At 42.8% G+C, this 22417-nt stretch overlaps 1 protein-coding gene across 1 annotated transcript in view; it reads left to right on the top strand.

Annotated features, from left to right (window-relative positions):
* The window catches only part of MYH9 (myosin heavy chain 9), a 68857-nt gene extending 47222 nt beyond the window's left edge, over positions 1–21635 (top strand). The window contains exons 15-41 of the mRNA XM_021554050.3: positions 199–313; positions 2666–2859; positions 3230–3351; positions 3710–3779; positions 4746–4906; positions 5625–5733; positions 6720–6851; positions 7488–7694; positions 8187–8324; positions 8799–8922; positions 9714–9885; positions 10484–10696; positions 11140–11284; positions 11766–11972; positions 12918–13022; positions 14199–14351; positions 14717–14965; positions 15455–15667; positions 16340–16552; positions 16907–17068; positions 17745–17873; positions 18219–18307; positions 18515–18638; positions 19703–19911; positions 20325–20433; positions 20732–20904; positions 21072–21635. Coding sequence (XP_021409725.1) covers positions 199–313; positions 2666–2859; positions 3230–3351; positions 3710–3779; positions 4746–4906; positions 5625–5733; positions 6720–6851; positions 7488–7694; positions 8187–8324; positions 8799–8922; positions 9714–9885; positions 10484–10696; positions 11140–11284; positions 11766–11972; positions 12918–13022; positions 14199–14351; positions 14717–14965; positions 15455–15667; positions 16340–16552; positions 16907–17068; positions 17745–17873; positions 18219–18307; positions 18515–18638; positions 19703–19911; positions 20325–20433; positions 20732–20904; positions 21072–21192 — 4158 coding nt within the window. The 3' untranslated portion in view covers positions 21193–21635. The remainder of the gene's footprint in view (positions 1–198; positions 314–2665; positions 2860–3229; positions 3352–3709; positions 3780–4745; positions 4907–5624; positions 5734–6719; positions 6852–7487; positions 7695–8186; positions 8325–8798; positions 8923–9713; positions 9886–10483; positions 10697–11139; positions 11285–11765; positions 11973–12917; positions 13023–14198; positions 14352–14716; positions 14966–15454; positions 15668–16339; positions 16553–16906; positions 17069–17744; positions 17874–18218; positions 18308–18514; positions 18639–19702; positions 19912–20324; positions 20434–20731; positions 20905–21071) is intronic.
* Positions 21636–22417: the final 782 nt, after the last annotated feature.

The raw sequence follows: 22417 nt of genomic DNA, 5'->3' as shown, positions 1-22417 counted from the left end.
AGAACAGAACATACAGCTTTTTGTAAGGGTTGTAAATTCATAGGTGTGCTTACTTAGATGGCAAATCCAAGAATGGTTAGGTAATCTGTTGTTGTGCAAACCTTGGTGATACTTTTCTAGACTGTGCCAGATGTTAGATATTGGGCTGCAGGAAATTGCTTCCCCCTCCCACCTTCTTGATGTGTTTATCTACTCCAGGTGGATTACAAGGCAGATGAATGGCTGATGAAGAACATGGATCCGCTGAATGATAACATCGCCACTCTTCTGCACCAGTCGTCGGATAAGTTTGTGTCTGAGCTGTGGAAAGATGGTATGTAATTAAACTTCATTTCATTTGTTTGCTCTTTTTTTGTGTGTGAAAGAGCTTGAGCATTGAAAGCCTGTGATGAGCTGTTTTGCTTTTTTCCCCTGAAGACTAAGCCACCAAGATGAGCATTATCTGGAACATCCTTTGCTTAGATCATAGTATTTCATTAAAAGTTCACTGTAACTCACAAGAAAGGTTCATTTGTGTCAACTTCTGTTAAACTTGCTGTGTATGTATAGCAAATAATCCTCAAAGTGAGGAATACTGGGATAAAATATGAATGCACCATTATGAGCCAGCAGCTTGTATGGCTGCTACACTTAAGATCTGAAGTGGAATCTGTTTTCAATCCTGCAACTAAGTGTGCCCCTTCTGCAGTGTTGTTCAGTATTTTACTCTATCTCCTCTGGGTTTTATCTAGTTTGGAGTCTTACTGTTACTGTCACTTTCTGTGGTAGGTTTTCTTTGACGTCTCTGTCTGTTGCAGAGATGCAGAAGGTTCAGAGAGCCTATTTCTATCAACACTTTCCTATTCTTCATCTAGAACCAGGTGACTGAGAAACTCAGCTGTTGTGTCATGTGTGTGATCCATCCTAGAGCCATGCAAGAAATGCTTCCGTTAACTTCTCTTTGTCCCTTTGTCATACCTGCCTGTCTTTCTTGTTCATTTCCTCTGCTTTGTGCTAGTAGCTTCTCATGGACTTTGAAACAAAAGTAAAACTCACCTTGAAAGTGAATACAAAAATACACATTCAGATGCTAAAAGTTGCTCTTGCATGACTTGACTAGAAACAAATCCCTGTCAGCTGAATGTAGAGCTAGCACAGCTGTCTTTCTTGCAAGACATGGAAGGAAGATTTTGGGACTGCATAGCAACTTAAATCCAGTTTAACATTGGTTTTAGTACTGGGATTTCACTTTGGCAGCTGATAATTTAAAAGAAAGTTTGGCAAAGGAACTTGTCCTGGATGAAAAATGGCCATCAGCAAATTGTGCCTAACAAGGCCTTTGCTGTGTGAGACTACTCTTGGGCTTGAAATGTCAACTGACCGCAGCTTACCAGTTTTCATTTATTGTTCTTAGATGGATCTTCTGTTGCAAGTGACTGTCCCTTTTCACTATCTTGAAGTAGATTTAAGGGCTCAAGATTAAGAGAATTAGCACAGCCACAGTCTGGGATGCACTTCTGTGGATTTCCCTGTGATGTCATCTAGTAACATAACATTATTTTCTTTCTGATAAAACAGCTGTGACCCTATTCCAACAGCTGCTCTAGAAGTGAACAGTTTTTAGCTAATACTAGGTGTAAATGAGAATACTCTTTCTAGTTCATTCTTTTGTAGGGGTGTCTCTTAGCAGCTGAATTTTTTTTGTTTTTAATCAGAAGACAGTTGAGCACAAGCTGGTGTATTTTCTGAAGTGAAGATTGGGAGCCTGAGTGTAAGCATCAGCCAACCACTAAAGGTGGTGAAGATAAGCTTGAAGCCCTTAATAAAAGTGTATTGGAGGGGTAGAAATTTATAGTGATACAGTTGTTTTTTGCTGGATTGGGTGAATGTTTATCTCTATGTAGAAAAGCAATGGGAAAAAGTAAAGCTTCAGTTTCTTCTTGCCCCTACTGCTGTCAGATCTAGCTGACTTCCGCTGAGGAAAAAAAATCTGTAGCGTCCATCCATCAAGGTGATAAGTTTCATCAATGCTTGGATGTTACAGTGGCTTAGTGGAGAAATTTGGGGCAGGGAGTTCTGACTTTCTCCTAGTGCTGTTGTTCATGTCTGTGTTACAGAATACTTGTACTCCAATAACAACTCGAGCAGTGATATCCTGAGGTTTGGGTTTTGTCATGCCTTTTACTGTGCTTGTTCAGTTTACAAGTAGATGCAACTTTTATGATCATTGGTTTTGACAGTCCTGCCTGTAATGCAAGAGTGAAGCTGGGCTTTTTCTCTATCTGTGGCCCCTTCTGGATCAGAGTTAACTAATAGTTGACTCTGCTGGGCTAGCAGCTAGAACTCTTGTTGTTTTTCATTCTAAGCTAAGCAAGTAGAAGCTTCTGAAACTCACTTCTAGACTGCTCTTCCAGTGCTGCCATCCAGGTCATCAGTTTGGCATATGTTTGGGATTAAGTTTGACTCCATCACTCAAACTTCCTGTAGTGAGCTGATGCTTTCTTTTCCTTCCTGCTCCTATCCCTGCACAAATTTTGTACAGGAGTCGACATCTGTGTAGAGATGAAGCAAAAAGGATCCTGCAGCTCCTCTCATTTATCCTGTTCTATCCAGGTGTTCTTTGTATGTCCCAATGCTTCCTTTGTTTGTGGGAGAATTTTAATGATCTTTCCTGTGCTCTCTCTAGTGGACCGTATTGTTGGGCTGGATCAAGTAGCTGGTATGTCAGATACAGCATTGCCAGGGGCCTTTAAAACCAGGAAGGGAATGTTCCGGACTGTGGGACAGCTCTACAAAGAACAGCTGGCTAAGCTGATGGCTACCTTGAGGAACACCAACCCCAACTTTGTCCGTTGCATTATCCCCAATCATGAGAAAAAGGTAAAGACAGCTATAACAGCACAGCCCATGCATTCTTACATCAGCTTCATGGGGCGTGTGACTGGCTTGATGGCTTTTGTCAGGGTTTGCAAGAGATCTGGAAGAGGCTCTGTTTTCTCAGGGCATTTTTTTAAGGTCATCCTAAATAACTATATGCTTACTAAAATTTTGGAGACTGATCTTAAGGCAGCATAAAAGCTTTTTGGAGACTGATCTTAAGTTCTTAAGGCAGCATAAAAGCTTTCCATCACTTCTAACTGGAAAAGAGAGAACTGGCCTCTTTACAAGAAAGAGACGGGGAGAGGCAGGGTGGTAACCCATTTTTGTAAAAGCTTTGTGGTATTAATAAAATATACATTTTCCTCACTAGGCTGGAAAACTGGATCCCCACTTGGTCCTGGACCAGCTTCGCTGTAATGGAGTGCTGGAGGGAATCCGTATTTGTCGTCAAGGTTTCCCCAACAGAGTTGTATTCCAGGAATTCAGACAAAGGTGAGCCCTAGAAAAGAATCTGAAGCAGTCTTCAGCTGAGCAAAGTTATGACTTACGCACAAAAACTTAAGTCTTTTACTGCAACTAGATTGCCACTTTTTCAAAAACAATACATCTGTACCTTGATATACCCTGGCACAAAGCCTCCCAAAAGCATTTTTGATTTCTCCAGTAAGGATGTAGTTAAGGTGAGGCACAGAGGACCCTGTCCAAGACTGCTACTTCATACTCTGCTGTCTAGGGGTGCAGTGTTTTTTGAAAAACTGTTGAACTCACAATGGCATAGGAATGCATACTGATTTGTCTTGTTGTTTTCAAATACTCTTGTGTGACCAGTCTGATTCTTTCTCATTTTCAGATATGAAATCTTAACTCCAAATGCAATTCCCAAAGGATTTATGGATGGAAAGCAGGCTTGCGTGCTGATGGTAAAACATCCCAGAAACTCTACTTGAATAGAATAAACTTTATGGGTGTGGTTTAAAAGTTGGAGTTGTGCATGCTAAAAATAACTTGTACTCACAGACCAAAATTCCAAAGTCAAATGTTTTGTCTGAGAGAAGGGTGCAAAAAACTTCCTCTTGCCTTTGTGGATGGAGGTTTTTTTCTGGCATGAGGTTCAAAAATCCTAGGCAAGAGGACCTTTCTGTTTCCACAGATCCATACTTTGAGATGCCAGCAGTATTCATAGAATCAAAATGCTTAGAAGCATTAATGCTATCTTTAGCATGTGCTTAAAGCATGAGCTTCAGTAAACATTTTGTAATGGCCTGCTGCTGATAAATGCTTTCAGCAGAGTCTCCAATTAATTTGTGTAGAATTGCCTGCCTCAGAGGGAAAGCTTTGGCTCTATCTTGATGATTAGGCTTGAATTGAGCTTGGCTGTAAAGGATTCCTGCTTTTCTGTCTTACAGGAGTTTAGCTGACTCTTCCTAGCTTAGGTAATATAAGCACTGGCAGCAAATCCATGAAAGGAAGGTTGGGCTGGGGTGTCTTTTTTTGACAAAGATGACAAAGATAGGACTGAAAAAAAGTAAATGGGAAGGATCAACAGATGTGTTTCTTCTAGAAAAGAAAGAGGGCTCTCAGGACTAGATATGCGTTTGTCACAGCATTCTTGTATTCTGAATACTTGACGTGATACCTCTGTTAAATTATGCTTTCTGTCATATTTTCTGTCTCTGATTACCTCCATTTGATGCTGTGCTTGGCTGAGCTTCAGCTCGTCTAATTGGGATAGGCCAGGAATTCATTGGGAGTTAGCAACTTTGGTTTGCCTGAGTGGCACATTGTAGACAAGGGCTGTCTTAGAGCCACGAGCCACAAATATGCTTTGTGATGTTTCACATGAAACAGTCTTTGCAGGACACAAATTCTTCTCTGTCTCTTTTTAGATCAAAGCATTGGAGCTGGATTCCAACCTTTACAGAATTGGACAGAGTAAAGTGTTTTTCAGAGCTGGAGTCCTTGCTCATCTTGAAGAAGAGAGAGATCTGAAGATCACAGATGTCATTATTGGATTCCAAGCATGTTGCAGAGGCTACCTGGCCAGAAAGTAAGTACAGTGATTTTTGAAGTCATATTCATGTATTTAATCATAAACATGTATTTCTCCCATTCAAGCACAATTTTTCTTCAAAAAAATGAAATAATTACATCTAGAAATTTTTTGTCAGAAAGGTCATGATTTATTTATTGTATATGACAGTTGATGGTCTTTTCAGTATTTTCTCATCTCTGTAATGCCAAACTTCTGGCACCTGCAAGAATCTCTGTGTGCTGTATCCCAGAAACTACCTGAGCAATAAGGTCTGTTCGTCTCTGTTAGAATGCTGTGCACCAGATCAAGTTTTTGACAGAAGTGCTGTGAAGGTGCAAATGGAAAAGTCTTACTACAGGAGGTGTAGGGTTTCTCTTCAGCTATCAGGTAGCGCTGCAATTGGTACAGTTCTAAGATCAAAAGTAGTACTTGTCAGTTTGGTGGGAAAACACACCTCTGCTTCAGATCTCCCTTTTGGAAATGAAGATAGTAAAGCTTTTCAAAGTAGAAGACATGAGGGAAATTTTGTTAAAATAGGAAATTGGATTAAAGAAAAAAGAGCCACTCTTACCTGAGCAGAAAAAAAAATCAAGAGAAAGTTTGCTGGAAACTGCTAGTTTATTTGGAAGGAAACCTTCTAAAGTAAAAGAACAGAAGCATCTAAGAATGGGTGTGATGGTGTAAATTGTGTGCTGCTCTGGGTTCCTTTGTCTTATCTCCACTTGCTTTGCAGAGCCTTTGCCAAGCGCCAGCAGCAGCTGACAGCTATGAAAGTGCTTCAGAGAAACTGTGCTGCCTATCTGAAACTGCGGAACTGGCAGTGGTGGAGGTTGTTCACCAAGGTAAGAGTTCTCCTTTTGCAATACCCCTGCAATGAGCAAAGACATCTTCAACTAGATCAGTTTGCTCAAAGCCCCATCCAACCTGACCTTGAATGTTTTCAGGGATAGAGCATCTGTCCACCACCTCTCAGGAAAATCTGTTCTAGTGTTTCACCACCCTCATTGTAAAAAACATATTCCTTATATCTAGTCTGAATCTACTTTTTGTTAGCTTAAAACCATTATCCTTTTGTCACAGCAAGCCTGCCTAACAAGTTTGGCCCCCTCTATTTTGTGAACCCCTTTTTAGGTACTGGCAGGTGCTCTGAGATTTCCCTGAAGCCTTCTCTTCTCCAGGCTGAACAGCCCCAACTCTCTCAGTCTGTCTTCATGGCAGAGGTGCTCCAGCCCTCTGATCATTTCTGTGACCTTCTGGACCACTGAAACAAGTCCATATCCTTCCTGGGCTGAGGTCCCCAGACCTGGGTGCAGCACTCCAGGTGGGGTCTCACCAGAGAACAGGGGCAGAATTCCCCTCTGTATTCAACCCAGACAGTTCCTTGATCACCAAACACTCCACCCATCAAATCTGTATCTCTTTAGTTTAGAGAGAAGTGTCTTGTGGAGTGGCATGCCAAAAACTTTACGGAAGTCCACCTACATGACATTGACTTATCTATGAATTTCCCCATTGTACAGCAACTTTTTTATTCTCTCACTGTTACTACTTAACCCTTGAGGGTCTGGAATTTACCGAACCCTTTCCTGATGCACCCCATCCTGGAGGAGAATAACTGGACTGGCAGAAGGTGTGCTATTGGCAGAGTAAGGGATATCTAGTCCTGTATGATTCCCCCAGGGTTCGTAACAAAACAGTTGGTTGGTCCTTCAAATAAGAAACTCACCTGAAATGTTATTTTATTAAATGCTTATCTCAAGTACAAGAGCATTTCTTCATGTTGTTGTTATTCCTAGTACACATCTCATTCCCTTGGTTTCCCTTTCAGGTGAAGCCCCTTCTGCAAGTGAGTAGACAGGAGGAGGAGATGATGGCCAAGGAAGAAGAACTAATAAAGGTCAAGGAGAAGCAGCTGGCTGCAGAAAATAGACTGAGCGAGATGGAGACCTTCCAGGCCCAGGTGAGTTTTGCAAATCTGATGTGTAAAAATTTTTCTCTCTCCACCTATCCAACTGCTTGAGAGCACCTCCTTTGCTTTCTTGATCTGATGGACAAACTACAGCATTCCAGATTGGTGGAACATGATTTAGCTGCCTCTTGTTCTCTTTCCTTTGCCCTTCTTGCAGCTCATTTCCTGCAGGAGGTATTTTTGTATGGTGACTACTATTGCCCTTCTGTAGCCATTACAGGAAAAAAAAGTCTCCTTTGGCTGAGTGTTACAGCAAGCTGGTTGAATTCAGTCTTGTCATTAATGGAACCCATTTTGTTTGGAGTACAGAAGGTGGGAGCAGGGTTGTTTTTTCCATAGGGCTGATAATTCTTTGTTAGTTTTGTAAGCGGAAGTAGACAATATCTGTATTTCAAATGGATATGGTCTTGAGAAATCTGTGAGTAATTTGTGGCTGCAGCTCCTGATTTGTGAAAGAAAACACACTTAAAACTGTATTTTGATACTTAGCTTTTGGTTAACAGCAGGGGACTGCTGCAGTGTTTAAAACTGTAACTGTGGAACAGAGAAGCACGGAACTTAACACACATTGCTGAGTGATGTGGTAAATTGGAGCTTGTCTTATTTCTGGCTTTGCATCCAATGTAGCTAATGGCAGAGAAGATGCAGCTGCAGGAACAATTGCAAGCGGAAACCGAACTGTGCGCTGAAGCTGAGGAGATAAGAGCTCGCCTGACAGCCAAGAAACAAGAACTGGAGGAGATCTGTCATGACTTGGAAGCAAGGGTGGAGGAAGAAGAAGAACGGTGTCAACATCTGCAGGCTGAAAAGAAGAAAATGCAGCAGAACATCCAGGTAATGCTTTAGGGATGTTGTATCTTGTCAGTAAAGAGGATAGTAAGGGTTAGAGTGGTTCTTTTGCCTCTTCTTGGAGGGAAATGAAAGAGAGAAGCGGGGGGGAAAGAGGCATGGGAAAATCCTTCTGTGGAAACAGCAGTAGAATGCAGCAGTTCTGGTGCTAAGCCTGAGGCATTCAGTCAGTCATCTGGAATGAGCTGTTCCATTCTTGAAGGTGATGGCCACTTCTCAAACAGTTAGACAAGTCTTTGCTTTGTTTTAGGAATGGGAGTATTCTTTGCAAAATAGCATTGTTTATTCTGCTAGGAAATTTGTTGATTGGCATGCAGTATGTTGCATTAAGTCAGCAGAGATGTCAGTCTAGGACCTACTGATAATACCTTGAAGGAAGGGTGAAGAAACCTTCCATTCTAGTATTGCCACTGTGCTGTTCCATGGATTGCTGAGCAGCACTGACAAATATTTTGCTTTTCTTTGGGTGTTATGAAGGAACTAGAGGAGCAGCTTGAGGAAGAAGAAAGTGCAAGGCAGAAGCTGCAGCTAGAAAAAGTGACCACAGAGGCCAAATTGAAGAAATTGGAAGAAGATGTGCTAGTTCTGGAAGATCAGAATCTCAAATTGGCTAAGGTAAGACACCCACATCATCTTCCACAAGCTGAAGATGCATTGGTGTTTCTTTTGGAGAAAACCACTACAGGCTGACATTTTCCCTATTACAGGGAAACTTACTAATTAATTCAGTCTTGTCTTTGAGAATTCTGACCTGAATTTTTAAAAGTAACTGCCTACCTGTATTCTCAACAGTCAGTATTGTATGATATTTAAATAACTTTCACTGAATAATGATGGATGAGCAAACATTTTCTGATGCATTGTTATGCCAATCAGTATCAAGTTATTTTATAAACAGACTTATCTTTCATTTAAATTCAACTTTAAATTTCTTTGAATTATGTTTGTATTCCTGAAAGGATTTCTGTCTTTGAGATTTCTTGTAGCAGTAGGAGGCACTCATGACACTGACATTTCTAAGCAATCAGATCTGCAAAAATACCCCATAATTCCAGCAACTCTTTTGACTCTGTCTTCTCAATTCTGCAGGAAAAGAAACTCTTGGAAGACAGAATGTCTGAATTTACAACAAACTTGACAGAGGAAGAGGAAAAATCTAAGAGTTTAGCCAAACTGAAGAATAAGCATGAGGCCATGATCACAGACCTTGAAGGTGGTTTTGGTTTTTGCTGTTTGTTTTTTTTTTAAGATAGATCCTGTAAAGACCTTGCCTAATTAGTTTTAGGTGGTTTCTTGTTAATATTTGTTGAACTTCAGTTTAATTTCTGAAAGAGTTTTAGTCCTGCCAAGTTTCTGAAGGGTTAAAAATTAGTCTATAGTGTGTAAACTATTGATCAGTTTGATAGAGCTGTGCTTTTGTCTGGCTGAAGGTTATGTGCCTTGTCAGCTGAGCCCTTGATCTAAATAAAGATCCTCTCCAAAGCAGCCAGGCCAATGGAGAAGAGAGGCTGGTTCTCTTTCTTCTCCTGCTGTGGAAGTATCTCCACTTTTCTACTTCCAGCAGCGTCACTCTGTCAGGGTTAGTGCTGTTTCTGATAGCCTGTTTGCACAAGTTCTTCAGAGTTCTAGAAGGAAACTTTTCTGGGGACTGCCTGTTTAGTTTCAGTCTAAAGGGAGAGCAGAGCTTGTGTTCAGCATCACTAAATGGGTGCTTATGCCTGCGTGGTGTGAGACTGGCATTGTGTTTGCATTGTTACAGTGAAAGTGGGAAAAGGAGGTTTGGCTGTAAGGTGAGGGGAAAGGAAATTACCCAGATATGTTTTGAGGGCAAAATAGACTAGATACCTGTATAGGTCCTGACAAAATAATGCAGTCCAGCTACAGTTTGGACAGTTGTGTTATCAGGAAAGAAAGTATTGCTTAAATAGATCTATTTTTCTGTGCTTGTACAAGGTTCTGAGTGTGTCTCATCTGTGTAACTTAACGTGTTCCCATCTCCATTAGAACGCCTGCGACGCGAGGAAAAGCAGAGGCAAGAGTTGGAAAAGACTCGTCGGAAGCTTGAAGGAGACTCCACTGATCTGCATGACCAGATTGCTGAGCTGCAGGCTCAGATTGCAGAACTCAAAATGCAGCTGGCCAAGAAGGAAGAGGAGCTGCAGGCAGCCTTAGCTAGGTGAGAACCTGACCTCTGAGGTTCAAGGACCACCTGGTTGGGAAGTATTTCTTGTCTTGTGTCACTTGGAATAGGGTGAATAGGGATAAATGCAACCTGTGGATGCTGTATTTTTAGCCTGTGGACTGTTTAAGATCCATGTCCTTGGCATTAGACTTCTTTAGCCTGCTGCTCACTGCCACATTCTCTGTCCAGAACTAGACTATGGATGCAATAGGCACTTACATGTGTTTGACTGGGGTAGTAATTATTAAGCTGTGATTAAAAAGTAGTGGCAGCACACTGGTGTCCCTCTGGTAGTTGCTGTATTCATCTACTCAGTAAAGTGTCCAATTTCCATTGTAAAATGGTGCTTTCTCTTCTGCTTTCTTCTGTTGTCAGTCCCTCTCTGTCCCCTTAGTTAAGGTGAGTAATTGTGCTGTCTCAAGCATTGGGAGATAGAGCTTAGAATTTGTAGATCATATATGGATCAAAGTCTGAATATAACATTGTAGAGCTGACCAATACCAGCTTTTCTTGGTTATTTTTGGTAGGACAGGTTGTCTTAATTTGTGCATGGTTTAAGTCTGCTCTGACCAGAACCTTATTTTGAACACAGAGTGGAAGAAGAGGCAGCGCAGAAGAATATGGCCCTGAAGAAGATCAGGGAACTTGAATCTCAGATCACTGAGCTGCAGGAAGACCTGGAGTCAGAGAGAGCATTCAGGAATAAAGCTGAAAAACAGAAGCGGGATCTGGGAGAAGAGCTGGAAGCATTGAAAACAGAGCTAGAAGACACACTAGATTCTACAGCTGCTCAGCAGGAGCTGAGGTAACTCCAACATGGGGCTGTGTTATCTTTATTTGAGTTTGGTTTTGGCTGGTTTTAATAATTCTACTATATTCAGTCTCTTACCATAGAAAGTTTTTGCCTTTATCACTGGTCATCAGCCTCAGTGACTACAGAAGGAGGTGGTGTGCAAGCCCTAGTCAAGACTGCATTCTCATTTGATGTCAGCAAGTTGATTTGCTCCCTAGCCAAAGTATTACTGGTACCCCTGAAACATTGGTACTTTCAGGCTGTTGCTGCTTCTTAGGCAGAAATAATGCTGTCAGCTTCCACTTTAGGATGCAATGCTAAGTGCTACCTTTGAAAAGTATCTTTATAGCCTAAACAGACCGTGGCATTTTCATGCATTAGAGATGCTGTTGGTGGATATACATCTCTGTTTGATTCCCTCCTTGGCATCTAAATGGAATTTGTGAATTTTGCAGGTCAAAGAGAGAACAAGAAGTAACGGTTTTGAAGAAGACCCTTGAAGATGAGGCAAAGACTCATGAGGCTCAAATCCAAGAGATGAGGCAGAAACATTCACAAGCTATTGAAGAGCTGGCAGAGCAGTTAGAACAAACCAAAAGGGTATGTGGAACAGAAAACACAAGGCCAAAGCAGTCAACCTGAAATGGCAGTGCAGAAGGGCACAAAGTGTTCATGATACTCATACATGTGTTGCTCTTCCCTTGGTAGATGTTTTTTCTCCATGAGGCATATATAAAGCTGTTTTAAATAGTGGCATTCATTCTTTTTTCTCCTGTTAGGCATGATACACTGTACAGCCAAGACATTCTTCTCACTGCTAGCACTTGTTAGCTTGTGCAGCCTTTAGTTTGGAAAGCTCATGGTGCAGGACTTTGTTCTGTATGTTGTCTTCACTGATTGTTAGATTGTCTCCTGATAATCAGTGACAGGCTGTTCATCTTCTTTTTGTTCTCAGTAAGCAGTCTACAACTTAACTGCCAAACATAGAGCATTAGCTTGCTTGTTGGAATAACATGTACTCACTGGGTCCTGCCATATGTAAAGTCTGAGGGGTTTTGTTGCTTTTTATTTTCCTCTTCAGGTGAAAGCAAATCTTGAAAAAGCAAAACAAACTCTGGAAAGTGAGAAGGTTGAACTGTCCAATGAGGTGAAGGCTCTTCTGCAGGGCAAAGGTGATGCTGAGCACAAGCGGAAAAAAGTGGATGCTCAGCTTCAGGAACTGCAGGTGAAATTTACAGAAGGTGAAAGAGTGAAGACTGAACTGGCTGAGAGGGTTAACAAACTGCAGGTGAGTGGCATGGGTTTGGTTTAGCTTCAGCCCAGGGCTCAAGAGAAGAGGTTGTATGGTGGTGTCTCCCCATGGCTAGTTCAAAAATTCTGCTCCTCCTGAGGCTAATGTTACTAAAAACAGAGAATCCATCATTTGCTTCCCAAGGGCTATGCAAACTCCTTAACTCATTGCCAGACCAGGATATTTGGATTGATTTTACTTATTTCGAGCAGTCCTGAGAAGGTGAAATAACCAGTTGCTGTTACTAAACCTGAGTTTTGTAAGGTTCAGGTATCAGTGTCTGTGCCCCTTGAAAGCAGTGGTTTGCACAGCTCTGTGAGCACTCAGCTGCTGGAGCCCCTGGAGTGGCACACACAGAGTGGTGGTTGTGTAACTCACGTGGGAGATGGTGTCTGGCAGTTTTGTCACATGGTTGATGGCTCAAATATGATGTAGGAATTTATGGGTTTCTCCTCCTTTCTTCAACAGAGCAGCAAATCCCTTAGAGTGACATGAAACATTGTCTTTGGCCTTCTCCTTTATGGAGGGTCATCATTAAAAGTCAAACACTGCTAGCATATGCACAGCCTTTTGAAGCATGAAAATGTAATTTTGAGAGTCTAGATATAATCCTGAAGCAGATAGTATAAAATAGAAGAGAGTGAGTTTAATAAAATATTTTACAGTTGCTTACCAGGCTAAAATACAGGCCTCAACACAAACCGACCAAAATCAGAAGGTTGTTGCAATAGAGGTCATCTGAAATAAAAATATCTTTTCAGCTTCTCATATTTAATTCCTGGGACTGTGGAAATGATGTGTTCATTCCTTGAAAGATTATATATATGCCCTCCTGTTAAGAAGTGCTTCTGTTTTCAGTTTTAAGCCTCATAGCTGCTCACCTCTTCCTGTCTTTGTTTTTGCTGATGCATTCAGTAACTGATACTCTGATCTCTCCTTCAGGTCGAGTTGGACAATGTCACTGGTCTTCTGAACCAGTCTGACAGTAAATCAATCAAATTAGCAAAGGATTTCTCTGCTCTGGAATCGCAGCTTCAGGATACACAGGTGAGAGCTTTGGAAATGAAGGCAACTGTGTGTCTGTTACACATTGGTAAAGGGAGAAATCACTCTGGATGCCATTAAGTACTGATTATACAACAATTCAAAGAAACAAGCTGGTTATCTTCCTTCTGCTTCCTCAGCCTGTGGAACATATGTGACTCTCCCTGTCTTGGGCTTAGAAGTCTTGCTCTATCACCTTTCCAACTGAGGGCACTTTAGTACTTCAACAGACTGCAATGCTTTTTGAAGTTCTTATTTTGAGATATTCATAGTCAAGTGTTTGACATGGTGTCTGTGTGTATGTGTGCATATGTATGTGACTTCCAGTAAATTTTTCAAATTAAGTAGAAAGTTTTATTTCCCATGGATGTTGAAGTGATAGATGGAAATAATTTTGTATTTTTTCAGGAATTAAATCATCCTTAGTCTTACACTTGGGGAAAAATACTCATTTACAGTTAGCAGAATATGACTCTTAAGGTCAAGCATGGAGTGCTAAGAAGGTTGGAAGGCAAAGGAAGAGCACATCAATAATAAGTAGCCTTGAACAGTCATTGATGTTCTGTCTACTTACTACTCTTTTAGAAACAGACTCGAAGACAGGGCACAATACAAAAATTCTGCACTAGGTTTGAAGATTGGTTAATCTTTACAGATCTTTCAGCTCAAGCACTGGCAGCATAAATCAGTCAATGCTGTTGTGCCCTAAGCTGGTAAACGACCAGTACTGTACAGCTCTGCTGAGGCAAACATTGTTTTTAACCATGCAAGTGCACTTGGGCCTGTTGTGTGTTCTTTTGGTACTGGAATATGAGAGAGACATGTAGCAGAGTACAGTCATACTTTTGTTGGGAAAGGTCTGAATACTTTCTGTGCTACTTGGAGGACTTGAGAAAGGACTGTGGAAAAGCTTGTGTGGTAAGGCCTTGAGAAAGGCTTGTGTGGCAAGGACTGTACTTTAATGATTAGAGTGCAGGAGAGAATAGGACCCTTCTGAATATTTTGTTTCTATACTGACTCTCTGAAGGCAGTTATTTAATTTCTGTCTTCAGTTGTCTTATCTGTGAAATTAGTTGCATGCTTAAACTCCAGAAGCACTCCTGGAGAGAGTGGATGAGGATTGTGAGCCTTTAAATCCAACGAGTGGTGCTGAATTCCACTGGGGTGTTTGCTTTACAGGAGCTGCTGCAGGAGGAGACTCGCCTCAAACTGAGCCTCAGCACAAAACTGAAGCAAATGGAGGATGAGAAGAATGCTTTCAAGGAGCAACTGGAAGAAGAGGAGGAGGCAAAGAAAAACCTGGAGAAACAGATCTCTATTCTTCAGCAACAGGTACAGTCTGCACCCTGTAAACCAGTGACTTTTAGAGAGGAAGGATAAGTACAGGTCTGTCTTGAGAGAAGTAAGATTCAAATGCAGAATTGACTACTAGTAACACAGCCTTTCCTGGGCAAGGGTGATTTTGCTGATTTGGATGAGAGAAGAAATGAGGAGGTCTCTGATGGTAATCATACAAACTGCTTGTAGGTTTCTGTCCAGGAATTCCTTTGGGAATTCAGCCATACAGTATTATCTGAGCAGGGAGTAGTACCTTAAGAAATGAGCAGACTCTCTTACTTGAAAGTCCTAAACTTCTGGTGCTGGTAAACTGCACAGAGCATTTTCTGTGGCTTCATGTGCAAATCCTGGTCCTTTAGGCAATAGATGCAAAGAAGAAGATGGATGATGGTCTCGGCTGCCTTGAGTCAGCAGAGGAAGCCAGGAAGAAGCTGCAGAAGGACTTGGAGGGCTTGAGCCAGCGATATGAAGAGAAGACAGCTGCATATGACAAGCTGGAAAAAACAAAGACCCGCCTGCAGCAAGAGCTGGATGACCTCGCTGTGGACTTGGACCATCAGCGGCAGATTGTCTCCAACCTAGAGAAGAAGCAGAAGAAGTTTGATCAGGTATGACTTCAGTCATAAGCATTCAGTTGGTACATCTTATTGATAAGTCTGCTTTAAGAATACCTAAGCAATACTGCTTGGAGGACGCATATTTATTTCTGAACTAAGGCAGAGCATGTAGAACAGAGAAAAAAGCTTTAATAGAAGTGAATTAATTTTTTTCTATGAATAGCAAGTTAAGCAATGTTCCTTTTCTCAAAGGGATAACATATCAAAACCAAGATGGAGTTTGAAGTGTCATTTGCAAATCATCTAAGAAAAGGTTGAAAAGAATAGGTTGGAGGCCTAGGAAATTAGGTGTTTGCTTACCTGGGGTCAGCATAGTTGTTAGAGATGGGATGGGATGCTTCATTCTCTGAAGCTGCATTTTCTTGATTCCTTTTATCCATGGAAGAGCACTATTAAGAAGGCCCTGATGAAAAGATGCATGTTTACCTTGTTAGCAAATGATCAGTAATTTCTCAGAATACTGATGCTGTGCTCTCGTAGCTGTTGGCAGAGGAGAAGACCATCTCTGCCAAGTATGCAGAGGAACGGGACCGCGCTGAGGCAGAGGCCCGGGAGAAGGAGACCAAGGCCCTGTCCCTGGCCAGAGCCCTGGAAGAGGCCATAGAGGAGAAGGCCGAGCTGGAACGGGTCAATAAGCAGTTCCGTGCAGAGATGGAAGATCTCATGAGCTCAAAGGATGATGTTGGGAAAAGTGTAAGTATTCAGTTGAAGTGTCTGGGCAGGCGATGTCACACAGTCGATAGTGTTACTTCTGTACTTCCGTAAAAAGCTGATGCCAGTAGTAACACAGAGGAACATTGTAGAGAGTACTGGATACACTGTGAGTTTGTGAATGTTATGTTTGTATTACATCAGTAAGTGGTAAAGGTGGGTTGGAAATGACCCAAATGAGGCAGTGGCAAAGCCTGGTATCCTTGTGGCAGAGGTGAAGTTATGGTGTAAACCTGATATGTAAAATACAGCAATTAACCAGGCAGTGGAAGACATTACCGCCAATATTAAAAAAAAAAAAAAAAAAAAAGTTACATCAATGAAGGAAAGGAATCAATTTAGAGGCTAAGAAGTATTTTCTTGAATTCTGTCAGAACCAGAGGTGTCCAGATCTGATAAGTCTTCACTAAGTCAGGACTGGGCTGACAAATGCTTTTCTCTTTCTCACCACCACCACCTACACACACACAACCAGAACTAACAGTAATTGTGGTTCAGACTGGCAGTGTGCATCTGCCCTAATACAAGGAGCAGGTGCAGTGTTCTTGTATCCTGTCTGATGTGAGTGGCTGTTCTTAGCCTTTTTTTCTGTTAGGGTAGATTAAATTGTCTGCACTCTCTGTAGAAACCTCAATGTGTGATATTGTGTTGTAGGTCCATGAGCTGGAGAAAGCAAAGCGAGCCCTGGAGCAGCAGGTGGAGGAGATGAAGACACAGCTGGAAGAGCTGGAGGATGAGCTGCAGGCCACAGAGGATGCCAAACTGCGGCTAGAAGTGAACCAACAGGCTATGAAGGCACAGTTTGACCGGGACCTCCAGGGCCGTGATGAACAGAATGAAGAGAAGAAGAAACAGCTGATCAGACAAGTAAGATCTGCTCTGTAAATTCTCAATGCATTCTGCACACAAAGGCACTTGTGTCCAAAGAGAGTCAGGCAGACAGTGCCAATCCAAAGATTGTTGTTTATGTTAATACTCCAGGCAATATTGCAAAGCTGTGACAGACTTCCTCCCTTGTGTGTGTGATTATTCCAATAGTGTTTGTCTATCATAGGAACCCATGGGGCTTTATTAGTAGGAATGTCAGCCCCATTCTCCAGCCAGGGAGAATAAAGACAAGTCACATGCTTGCACTTATGCAGCCTTTGAAAGGGGAATGTGACAAGTAGGTTCTGGGAAAGGAAGGAGCTGAAATGCTCATGCCTCTGCTGCTCCACACAGGTTCGGGAGATGGAGGCAGAACTGGAGGATGAACGCAAACAGCGCTCCATGGCTGTGGCTGCCAGGAAGAAGCTTGAGATGGACCTGAAGGATTTGGAAAGCCATATAGACACTGCTAACAAGAATCGTGAAGAAGCCATCAAGCAGCTGCGCAAACTGCAGGTGAAGCATTGCAGCTGTTTAAACTGTCAGAGCAGAGTTTTTACCCAGGGAAACGGGATGCAAGGTTTCACCTCGCCAGAACATTGCATCAGTGTCACAAGAGCAGCAGAATCTTGCAGCAGTTCACTGTGAAAGATTTTTTTGGCATTTCAAGCATCCTTCTAATCCCAAACTGCCTGTTTAAGTCCCTGGGAGACAAGGTGTAGGCAATGTCCACTCCAAGCACCATGTTTTTGGAAAAGATTACAGAGCTGCAAATCTAGAGGACCTTAAAATAATATTTAGGCCTACTCCAGCCCCAAGATGGCTCTGTTGTGCTTTTTAAATTCCTGAAAGCAGTTGTCTGACCTGTTCTTAGGAAAAACTATATCCTCCCTAGACTGTTCATTCCATTGCTTCACTAGAAAGCTTTCTGTACCTTCCCTTCCCCTCTGCATTTATCTGACAAAACTTTTCTACAAAAAGCAATCCTGTTTGCTTCCATTTATATTTTTACATGTTACTTGTGAAATGCAAAAAGGATGATTCCTTTTGTTTTTACAGCAACCTTTGTGGTTGCTGAAGAGTAACAAATCCCTATTTCTGTTTTCCACCCATGTTTCCCATAGGACAAACAAACCACATGTCTTAGTATGAGTGCTCTGAAATTCATCCCTTTTCTATTCTCTGTTTTCAGGCACAAATGAAGGATTACATGCGGGAACTGGAGGACACACGTACTTCCAGAGAAGAGATCTTGGCACAGGCCAAAGAAAATGAGAAGAAGCTGAAAAGCATGGAGGCAGAGATGATCCAATTGCAGGAGGTAATGGAATATGCATGAAACTTAAGAGTTGGTTTGTTTTCTTTGGCCATGAACTATATGCAGCAGTCTAAACTGAAGTGTTTATTTCCTTTCTTTTGTACTTTTTGCTCTGGTCAAATATGAGGTCCAATTAAAAATGCAGGATTTGGCCCTTTCCTGACAGCTGTGATAGAAGTGTGCAAAGCAAAGGAAGCTGTGGGGTGGACAAGGGAACAGGCTATGTCAGAGAATGAGCTTTGGATCATGCTGGAGACCATACCAGCCATTACCAGTAACTCCTTTTTCCTGTGCTGCATTAATTGGTAGCTTCCTATTGGATCACTGTCCGTCTCGTTTTCATTCCAGGAACTTGCAGCTGCTGAGCGTGCCAAGCGCCAAGCCCAGCAAGAGAGGGATGAGCTGGCTGATGAGATTGCCAACAACAGTGGTAAAGGGTGAGTAACGTTCCCAGTTTGAGGGAGGAGGAGCTGCTGTAAGAAAACACTTCTTGGCCTGTTTTTTTTTATGTAGGCTGCAGCACACACTGTATCCCCTCTGGTCCCTAAAGACTGAGCTAATTTTGTGTACAAGTGGTGAGTTTTCCCCAAGGCATTGATGCCATCAGTGCTGCTTTAATGCTGTCATGACTCTGTGTCCTGTAGAGCACTGGCCATGGAGGAGAAGAGGCGCCTGGAGGCACGGATAGCTCAGCTGGAAGAGGAGTTAGAAGAAGAACAGGGCAACACAGAGATAATCAATGACCGGCTCAAGAAGGCAAATCTTCAGGTACCTGTTCAGGCTGCAGTGTGGCCCGTGGGGGTTTCTCTGGTGTCTGTGAATTGTCAAACTGTGCTCTGAGTAATGCCAGCAGCTGCCTTGTGCACAGTGCAGGCCCTCAGAAGGCCATAGGTATGAGCAAGATGAACAGCCGAATACCACAGTACAGAAAATAGCAGCCAAAATTTTGTTAACTCACTGGCTTTGACCATTTAAAATCATTGGGTAGCTGGAACAATTTCCTAAGTTTATTTAAAACCAAATCAAACCCCCTCCCTTTTTTCTCTGTTTATGGGATATTGAGAAAGTTGATCTGTGGCATGCTGCTCCAACTTGACATGCTGAAGAGTGCCACAGTGTGTTTGGAAAATTACTTTTCTGCCAGTTCTATGCTATTTCAAATGGACTGAACATATGATATTTGTTAGGCTGCTATAGAAACCATGATCTTGATCTGCCTGTTGTGTGCCATATTTTGTCTGCCCAACTTTGAGACTCAAGCATGTTATTTTCTTAGCACTCCAAAGCCAAGGATCTGGGCTGATGATTTTCCAGAAGGCTCATTAATTCTCATAGATGAGAGTGTAGCTCTCTACATGGTTGACCATAAGCCAGAGCCGTGGCTTGGAAGTAGGCAAGTTTTCTCCCTTTTACCTCTGAAAGTCAGTATTTTTAAGCTGCTGCTTTGTACTGGAAGTAGACAGAGAGCAAATAAAAAATAATTTAGTAAAGCACATATATTGGATCCACTTGCCTCAGAATTTTTGTAATTGAGACTGATAAATACTGTGTTAAGTGCCAGACCATGGCCTTAGCCCCAGAGGGCAGTGAATGTGATTGGCAAGTTTAGCTAGTCCTAAGAGGAGGTTGATAAACCTGTTATTCAAGGAATTAACTTTGAAAATCTGGGTAAACTAAGATACTTGGAGAAGTGTCCTGCATTCTCAAAACTCCCCCTGCATCAGAGCTATTCCAAGCATTCAGCTCACCCTCAGAGTCCTTGTTCTTTTTGAGTCTGAGAAATAAAGGGGCACTGGCTGTGCTGAGGAGTCCTTATCTCTGTGTCGGTGCAGATCGATCAGATGAACGCGGACCTGAACGCCGAGCGCAGCAACGCGCAGAAGAACGAGAACGCTCGCCAGCAGATGGAGCGCCAGAACAAGGAGCTCAAGATCAAACTGCAGGAGATGGAGAGCGCCGTCAAGTCCAAGTACAAGGCTAACATCACAGCCTTGGAAGCAAAGATAGCACAGCTGGAAGAGCAGTTGGACATGGAGACAAAGTATGTACTAGAAGAAACTGCTTTACAAGCTTCCATCCCTTCTGGAATTTTAAGCTCTTCTTAATTCTGATTTGTCTGAATGAGAGCTTCATCCTAGATATACAGGGTAGTACGGAAGTAAGATCTTGGCACACCTTCCTTGTTTTTCACAGTAGACAGTTACAGCTTCTTCTGAATTCAACCACTCCTAAAACTGTAGCTGTCGTACACTTGTTGCCCCTCTGTAGCTCTTGCCCATGTGACAGCAGCCTTTTGGTAATTTCTGGGGAACATGGCTTCCCACCCTCTTTGCTTCCTAAGTTAAGGAAGGAGTTTTGCTATCTTCCTCACTTCTAACTTGTCCAGGTCAGGTGATCTTGCTGGGGACAGTGGGAGATTAGCTATTGTCTGAGCCCCCCTGTGTTTGTGCTCAGGGAGCGCCAGGCTGCCAGCAAACAGGTGCGCCGTGCCGAGAAGAAGCTGAAAGACATCCTGCTACAGGTGGATGATGAGAGGCGTAATGCTGAGCAATTCAAAGATCAGGTGGGTACAGTGACCTGCAGTGTCTGTGAGTCTTCTGGGGGGCAGGATTTCCCTTCTTTGACCAAGGCATTCACCATCCTATGGATTTCTTGTCTTCTCTGTCACTGTAAGAATTACAAAATGAGACAGATGAAAATGTGGTTCTTTTAAAGAAAAACTAGTCTCAAGTCCTAGGCAATTCCCTTCAGAAAGGGAAGAGGGGGCTCTGGAAACTCTGCTTTTTTACTGCTCTAATGACTGTGCTGCAACTCTGGGGAAACACTGAGTTCTTATTCCTCTTTGCCCCATACACGCTCAGGCGGACAAGGCAAACATGCGCTTGAAGCAGCTGAAGCGCCAGCTGGAGGAGGCAGAAGAGGAGGCCCAGCGAGCGAATGCATCCCGTAGGAAGCTCCAGCGGGAGCTGGAGGATGCCACCGAAACAGCGGATGCGATGAATAGAGAAGTCAGCTCCCTGAAGAGCAAACTTAGGTAAGGAGGAGCATTTTGTGCCATGCCTTGGCAGCCAGGGCAGCATGGGCTTTGTGCAGCTGCCCACAGCAAACAGCGGGGCCAGGTGCTTCCCCACCTCATCCCAGAGCCTGTCCTGCCTGTGAGTTCTGTGGAACATTGCTGACATGCCATGTGTCCTTCTCTAGGCGTGGGGACCTGCCATTCGTCATGACACGCCGGATGGTCCGGAAGGGAACAGGAGAGTCGGTGTCTGATGAGGAAGTGGATGGCAAGGCAGATGCTGGTGATGCCAAAGCTACTGAATAAATCCTTCCATTTGACCCAGGTTCCATGTGAGGGAGTGACCCACTTACCCTCCCCTCTTCCATTGGACTTTCAGCAAACCCTCTCCTCCGAAATTGGCTGGAGACCTGCAGGGCAAGCCCAGGTCTGTGTGTCTGGAGCATTCGGGCATCTGTGTTCCTAGTTTTCTCCTCTTTCCAGTTTCCTAATCCTCTTTGTATTTAATGCCAAAGAGTCAGGGCTCTGAAATTTGACCAGCAGTTTGGCCACCTCAAAGGCTTGTAGAACTGTCTGCCATGTCTGCTGGTAAATCCTTACAGTTTGGAGGGAGTGGGGCTAGGGAAAGATTATTTTTGCTGTAAATCTCCTTTTGTCTTCAATTCTAGCTGCAGGGAAGCTTTGTCCTGTATTCTTTCCCCTCTCCCTCTTTGTTTGCTTTCGGCAATCATGTTCAGTGACCTCAGACTTCTGCCTTTTTTAATCTGCCCACCCATGTGGTTTGGGAGCAGTTTCAGGAAAAACGGTGTGCTTTGGCCATGGCAATTTGCCCTTTCTTCTTTCATGTGTTTCCAGGGAGGGCTGAAGAGGAAAACTCCTCTTGGGACCACTTACCTGGGGGACTTGCCAAAGTTGTCTTTTTTTTTTTTTGGGGGGGGGGGGGGGCCTGTTTTGTGGGTTTTTTTTTTGGTTTGTTTTGGGTTTTTTTGTGGGTTTTTTTTTTGGTGGTTTTTTTTGGGGGGGGGTGGGTTTGTTTAATTTTATTTTGTTTTTTGTGTTTGTTTTTTTTGTTTTGTTTTCCTTTGGGGTTCCCCCCCTCCCCCTTGTGTTTTTCCCGCACATTTTTTTCTTTTTTTCCTCCCTTCTTCTTCTTTTTCCTGTCTGGACAGATCTCTGAAGTGCAATGATGTCCTCTTTGTGTCTCTGCTTCTGAACGGTTTCATCTAAAGTAGTTTATGACAGGCTGGGGAGCAGAGCAATGTCCTTGTGCTTGTTTGAGAATCTCTGGGGGACCAAGTATATTTAAAGGTAATAGACAGAATATAGAGGAATCTAATAGGGTAGTGGGCAGAAGGTGGGAATAAGGGGAGGGAAATTCCTCTTATTGACATGTCCAAGCCTCTTGCACCTGCTCTGTTACCAGGGGTTGGGATTAGTTATTGTGCACCATTGACTAAGAGTATATTAAAAACCCTTTAATCTGCACAGATATATGTAAGGCCTTTGTATTTCTTGTAATAAGTAATTAAGA

The sequence above is a fragment of the Lonchura striata genome, chromosome 5 (genome assembly GCF_046129695.1).
Source record: "Lonchura striata isolate bLonStr1 chromosome 5, bLonStr1.mat, whole genome shotgun sequence".
NCBI classification, from domain to species: domain Eukaryota; kingdom Metazoa; phylum Chordata; class Aves; order Passeriformes; family Estrildidae; genus Lonchura; species Lonchura striata.
Note: the sequence above shows the minus strand (reverse complement) of the source record. Positions and strands in the feature narration are given on the sequence as shown.